The 7,134-nt window shown below is 45.3% G+C and overlaps 1 protein-coding gene across 3 annotated transcripts in view; it reads left to right on the forward strand.

Annotated features, from left to right (window-relative positions):
* Positions 1-7,134, forward strand: part of Tecpr2 (tectonin beta-propeller repeat containing 2) — a 101,024-nt gene that overhangs the window by 76,826 nt on the left and 17,064 nt on the right. For all 3 annotated transcript variants that reach the window (XM_005343564.3, XM_026781266.1, XM_026781262.1), the window contains one exon: positions 6,761-6,909. In XM_005343564.3, coding sequence (XP_005343621.1) covers positions 6,761-6,909 — 149 coding nt within the window. The remainder of the gene's footprint in view (positions 1-6,760; positions 6,910-7,134) is intronic.

Consider the following 7,134-nt stretch of genomic DNA (forward strand, 5'->3'; position numbering starts at 1 on the left):
GGATTAAAGGCATGCGCCACCATCGCCCGGCTTGTTTTGTTTTTGAGAAAGGGTTTCTCTGTGTGGCTTTGGAGCCTGTTCTGGAACTCATTCTGTAGACCTGGCTGACTTTGAACTCGCAGAGATTCTCTTGCCTCTGCCTCATGAGTGCTGGGATTAAAGGCGTGTGTCACTACTGCCTGGGCGAAAATGTCTTTTTGTGAATAAATTAACTAAAACATTATCTCCTTGATTAAGCAAATCAAATGGAGGTTGTCAGGGTGGGCTCCCTCTCAGCCACAAGCCCCAGGCATCAACAACTTTGGGAGCTGACCAGCTTCCTGTTCCCATGGAGCACACTGGAGATCTGGCACCGCCCTGGGTGCTTTGCTCTGCTCTGCTCATCTTATCCCTTCAGGAGGAAAGAGCCGAGGAGGAAGTGCACTGACTTGATAGTGGAGCTGAGAAGTAGCAGGTCCCTCTTGTTTACTAGAACCTGTCACAGCTGCTAACTCTGCAGGAATGTGAGGAATCAGAGAGGGTTTGCAGGGAGGAGCCTCTGCCACCCTACCCTGTGGGACAGACTTAACAACATCTAAAGTAAAACCTTCTTTCAAAAACATAAGCCCTCAACTAAGTCGTGGTTGTCTTTAACCTGGTTCTTGGATTCTGAGTGTTTTCTGAAGGGTGTGTGCTGTAGGCTTCATTTCCTCCAAATGCATATCTTATATGAACTCCTGTCTCACGGGTAGTGTTATCAGTAGTTACCAACTTGGAGAGGCCAGCCCAGTGTGCTTTTGTCCCCCATAGCTGGCCAGCTACTACCTGAAGTTCTGCACTGGCAGATTATAGATTCAGCATAAAATTGTCATCAGTCTCAGCCTTTTATACTGTATATTACTATGGAAGTGCCTTATCATGGACTTCCCACATCTGACATCAGAACTCTAAGAAGTTCATCTTAACTCCTTGGTAAGACATCAAGGAAAGAAAAATACACTTTATCTTAGAATAAGAGAAATCATCAGGTTTAAAAAGTATGCAAAAGCCGGGCGGTGGTGGCACACGCCTTTAATCCCAGCAGAGGCAGGTGGATCTCTGTAGGTTTGAGGCCAGCCTGGTCTACAAGAGCTAGTTCCAGGACAGGAACCAAAAGCTATGGAGAAACCCTGTCTCGAAAATAAAAAAAAAAAAGTATGCAGAAGAGTACTATCATCCTTTGGTATTCTGGGGTAATTGGTCCTTTCTAGATACTGTAGTGCAAGGATACACAAATCCCTTATGTAAAATATTGCTGAATTTCCTATCACCTGTGTGCCTTCCACCTTAAAGTCACCTCTGGATCACTCACAAAACCTAATGCAGCACAAGTGCCGTGGGAAGAATTTTCACACTGCCTTCCTTGTTTAAGGAACAATAACAAGAAAACATCTGTGCATACAGGTCAGGTCAGTACAGTACAGCTTTTTCAGGTATATGTTTGTATATAGTGTGCATGTGTGGACGTGTAATGGGCACACATATGCAGGGACACATGAATATGTGGGGAGCAAAGGTGAACACTGGGTATCTTCCTTGATTACTCTCCACCTTAGATATAGAAGCAGGCTCTTTCATTTGAACCCAGAGCACACCGGTTTGATTGCTCTAGCCAGCTTGCTCCGGAGATCCACTGACTCCATTTCTAATGTGCTGGGCCATCACACTGGTCTAGCATTGATGTACTGGGGATCCACACTCCAGGCCTCAACCTGTACAGCAAGCTTTTTACCCTCTGAGCCATCTTCCCAGCCCCCCCCCCTTTTTTTTTTGGTTTTTCGAGACAGGGTTTCTCTGTGGCTTTGGAGCCTGTCCTGGAACTAGCTCTGTAGACCAGGCTGGTCTCGAACTCACAGAGATCCACCTGCCTCTGCCTCCCGAGTGCTGGGATTAAAGGCGTGCGCCACCACCGCCCGGCTTCCCAGCCCTTTTTTGATTTAATGTTTTCAATAGTTAGTTGAAACTGTAGATGGGGAACCCAAGATACAGGGACATTTCTGACAATTGTGGGGTAGGAAGGAAGAAGTGGTTAAAGCTTATGTCATGAAGATAGCTAACTTTCCACATGACAGACCTGCTGTGTTCTGATATACATCACCACACATGTGTTCATGCAATCAGAGGTTTCTCTGTCCTGCCCTGTCCCACAACCACTTCTAAATAATCATTCAGATTATTAATCACAGAATGTTTGACCTATAGTTCAGACTTATTACTAACCAGCCCTTACATTAAAATTAATCCATTTCTATTAATCTATGTATTGCCATGTTGCCATGGCTTTTCCCAGTCTACTGGCATCTTGTTTCTTGGGTGGCTGTCTCACGTCTCCTGCGACTCTGCCCTTCTTTCTCCCTGTATTCAGTTTGACTTTCCAGCCTAGCTATAATCTGCCTTGCTATAGGCCGAAGAGGGTGTCCTCCATTATCCTCCATTGTAGCAAAAGGCCTGCTAGGATCCCAGCAGGACTAATGATATTGTCAGTGCCAGCTCCCATCAGCAGATCCAAAAGCTGATCAAACATGGGCTGATCATCCACAGCCCCGTGACTTCATCCCATGGCTTGGTGTTACAAAAAACACCTTGGTTTGTTGGTCAGGTGGGCATCTAGACATATTTGGGTAGAGAGTGCAGTCAGTGCTCTGATGTCCACTGTCTGTGGAGTGTGCAGTGGCTACTCAGGAGATATTGCTGTGAATCTGAGAGCTGATTGAGAGCTGTGTCCCAGCCCATTCTTTCAGGGGAAGGAGAACATACTCAAGACAAATTTTCAGAGATAGACCAACAAGCTGAAGCTAGACAGCCTGCCAGAAGTTCTTGGCCATCCTCATGCAATGCAGCCTGCAGGAGGAGCACCTTGAGGCCAGGGAGGAGATCCAAGATTGGAGGTACATACTTGTAATCAGGAGTCAAGGCCATCTCTTGGCTACACAGTGAATTGGAGGCCAGCTCAGGTTATGTGAGACCCTGTCTCAAAACAAATGAAAAGGGCTCTGTCTAAGAAAGAAAAGGAGAAAAAAAAAAGATGCCTTTCTCCTTTCTGTATGTGGCTATAGTAGTAATACAGGTAAGTCAGTAGACTAAAACAAGCTTTTAAGACTCGTGTGGGGAAGCTGAGAATTAGCTCAGTTGGTCAAGTGCTTGCCTAGCATGAGCTCTACATTCACTTCCCAGCACCACATAAACTGAGTGTGCTGGTGAATGCTTGTGATCCCAGCACTGGAGGTGGAGGCAGGAGCCTTAAAAATTCAAGGTCATCTTTAGCAGTTAGGCTAGTTGCTACCAGATACACAAGGAGACAGGGTTTCTCTGTGTAGTCCTGGCTGTCCTGGAACTCTGTAGACCAGGCTGGCCTTGAGCTCATAGAGATCTGCCTGCCTCTGCCCCCCCCCCCAGTACTGGGATTAAAAGCATGTGACATCACTGCCCAGCTTTTCATGAGACACTGTCTTAAAAAACAAACAAAGAAGAAAACTAAATGTTAACAAGGCTGTGAGCCACAAGCATTGTAGAGTAAAAGTACAGCTGACAGATCTACAGACAGAGCCTCCAGAGTGTGATCTGGTGGAGAACCCAATCTGCAGAGCGTCGGGAACACTTGTTTTTTTGGATAGTCACTGTCAGTTCTGTAAAATCTTGTGACGCCTTGGCTCTTCTCCCACCCATAATGGGATTCATTCCAAAATACCGCAGCAATGTATAGATCATTCCTTGAGATAACTTCCTTCTGTACTGGCTCTCATTGTGGGGCACCGGTTTGAAAGCATTCATTCAGCCAAACCTTTGTTTTCATAGTCAAATCTACATAAAGCTAATCCTCTCCAATTATGCTTACCTACAGGAATTACTGACAGGAAACGAGCCCTGAGTAGGTGGCGCTGATTAGGAGAGACAGTACGTCTGCTCTTACTGATAAACAGGTCTGGATGGCTCTGAATTCTCTAACTGCCAACTCAGGAGAGTGTAACCTACTGGTCTTTGCTCTTCCCTAACCAGCTATTAATATCTGTACTTACCTTCACCTTTCACTTGACACAAGGTCTTAGTCTAGGAAATTAACTGATCCTTTACCCTTAAAATATACAGGAAAAAAGCTTAGGTTGCTAAACCAGCCCCAGAGAAATAAATTCCTTCTCACCTGGGTGCCAATTGATACAGCACTCTGATACTTAGCCTGTCTCAATCCTAATCCTAATCCTCCCAGTGTCTGCGGGGGAACTTCACAGTGGCTCTTTCTGAGACATAAGGTGCCTACCTTGTCAGTCTTTTATCCATCCTGTTAGCCCTAAGAAGTTCATGCTTGGTATCATTGTTATTAACTATGTCTGTGTGGGTATATAAACTGGAAACCTTGCAGGATGGGTAGAACAGCGAGGAACATGAGAGAGCATTAGAGAGAGCATAGTACGGATAAATGGGACATGATAAAAATACTGACGTGATTTTTTTTTTTTATTTACCCACAGACCTTATTAGTCAGGTTTTCGCCTGTTATAGCAATCCTTCTGCATCCTGAGAGGTTTAGTGAGACTTAATCCCAACAGAAACCTTAATAAATAGGATGTAAGCAAGTGGACTTCACAGGACAGTGCTAATCAGTTTGTAAAGTGGTGCAACTTGGAGAAACTGTCATTCTGTTTAAAAGTGATGCTGCCAATCCTAAACCATGTGGTAAAAGGAAAGAACCAACTCTTACAAGTTGTCCCTGACTTACGACTTACACACATACACACATGTGAGTGTAGGGGCTGGAGAGATGGCTCAGTGTCTAAGAGCTTCCTGCCCTTGTGGAAGACCCAACTTCAGTTTCTAGAACCTATGTCAGGTGGCTCACAAACATCTGTAGCTCCAGCTCCAGGGAGGGATCTGATGCCTCTGGTTTCTGCCAGAACTCACACAATCACACACAACCTCCCTCCCTCTCTCTCTCTTAATTTAAAATACAATAAAAATAAATTTGATAAAAAAAATTTTTAATGTCTTAAAGTAAAACATCTAACCTAGACCAGCCTGGTCTACAGAGCTAGTTCCAGGGCAGGCTCCAAAGCCAAAGAGAAACCCTGTCTCGAAAAACCAAAAAAAAAAAAAAAAATCTAACCTATGTTCTGACAGTTCTATATGAAAAAAATAGGGGATGGAAAGATGACTTAATGGCTAGAAGCCTGGGTTCAGCTCCCAACACCCACATGGTGGGTCACAACCATCTGTCATCTACTTACAGGGGCTCTCCACCTCCCTCTGCCCTCTTCAGGCATTGTACACACATGGCATACTCGCATACATGCAGGCAAAACACACACATGTAAAAAATAATTTAAAAATCTTCTTTGAAATAAAAGAAAAGCAGTACATGTCTCTGCTCCCCTCACTCTCCTTTGAGACCTGGCCTCATTGTGCAGTCCAGGACAGCTATTCGAATACTATTCCTTCCGCCTCTCAAGGGCTGAGACTACACTGCCAGGCCTAGCTCGCCACAAGGAAACAAAACGTATGCAAGAGTGGCTATAGCACTTTTGCTCTGGTAGCAAAGCATGGAAATGGCCCAAATGCCCACCCGTAAATACAGAAGCTAAGTGTGGCGTTCGTGTGCAACGCAATGATGCTTAGCAACAAGGGGGAGTGACTCCTGCCTCGGGCTGCTTCCTCTGTAGCTCTGGCGGTAGAAGTCAGTTCAGGATCCATCCTTGGCTACATAACAAATTTGAGGGCAGCTTGGGAGACTTGAGAACCTGGCCTAAAGCAGAGGCCATGGGCAGGGAGGGACCTGAGAAAATTCTTAGGGAGACAGAATGTTCTGTATCTTGATAAGGTATGGGTTGTTCTGGTAGATTAATTTGTCAAATCTGGACTTGAACCTGAACTTGAACTTGAATCTTTACATTTGTTGTTTATGGACTTGGAGGTCAGAGGTAGCTGGCCTGGGTTCAAATCTGCTGTCCCTCTCTGCTTCCTGGGTTGGCCACCACCTGCCTGTGATCCAGGATAAAGTTCCTAATTTCTCCAGTGCAGACCATCCATCTGTTGTTTCTGTAAGGTTTGAAGTGAGGTTGTGGGAAACCAGTCTAGAAGAGCTAGTTCTAGTTCCAGGACAGGAACCAAAAAGCCACAGAGAAACCCTGTCTCGAAAAAAAAAATTGGCAGATTCTGTTTCACACAAGGTTTTACCAGGCTTTTTAAAAGATTTTTTTATTTATTATATATGCAGTGTTATACTGTATATATGTATATACAGTGTTATGCTTGCAAGCATGCCTGCAGGCAAGAAGAGGATACCAGATCTCATTACAGCTGGTTGTGAGCCACCCTGTAGTTGCTGGGAATTGAACTCAAGACCTCTGGAAGAACAGCCAGTACTCTTAATCTCTGAGCCACCAGGAGATTTAGTCTTAATTCTGGTAAATATACGTCCCCGTTCCACACATCCAGAATTTACTACAATGGTCCCATGTTGGATGAAGCTAATGGGGGAACTCACATGGAGATGTGTATCCCCAGGCTTGATATCTCAGGATACTGTGTTTGATAGCATCATGGCTACCTAGCCAGCAACCTACACAGGATACTCTGAGGCACCTGGCAGCCAAGCCAAGGCTCCGTACCCCATTTGGAAGGACAGCCAGGTGACATACGCCAGCATTCAGCTGCAGAGGTAGCCTCCTGTCTTCCTCTGAAGTAGTTTATATACCAGGTGAAAGAGTAGTCATTTGACAAAATAATTACAGTATGTATTGTTTCTCTGCAGGAACTGTAAGACTGACCAGTTTGGCATGTGGAAATCAGCACATCTGGGCCTGTGACTCCAAGGGTGGAGTTTACTTCCGTGTTGGAACCCAGCCTCTGAATCCCAGTCTGATGCTTCCGGCCTGGATCATGATTGAGCCACCTGTCCAGGTAAGCAAAGCCAGCTGGACAGAACTCGCTTTTATTAAGAAGGAAGCTGTTAGGATGCCTCCCGGGGCACATGGAGAGGTGTGCCCTGTCAGTACTCCGGTCACTGGACAGTCCACGCTTGGAATTTGGTATTTGTTAAGTTTATAGCTAAACAGGTTATTCAAGATTATCTGAGCCTTTAATCCCAGCACTTGGGAGGCAGAGGCAGGCAGATCTCTGTGAGTT

Source organism: Microtus ochrogaster, chromosome 1 (genome assembly GCF_000317375.1).
Source record: "Microtus ochrogaster isolate Prairie Vole_2 chromosome 1, MicOch1.0, whole genome shotgun sequence".
In the NCBI taxonomy this organism is placed as follows: domain Eukaryota; kingdom Metazoa; phylum Chordata; class Mammalia; order Rodentia; family Cricetidae; genus Microtus; species Microtus ochrogaster.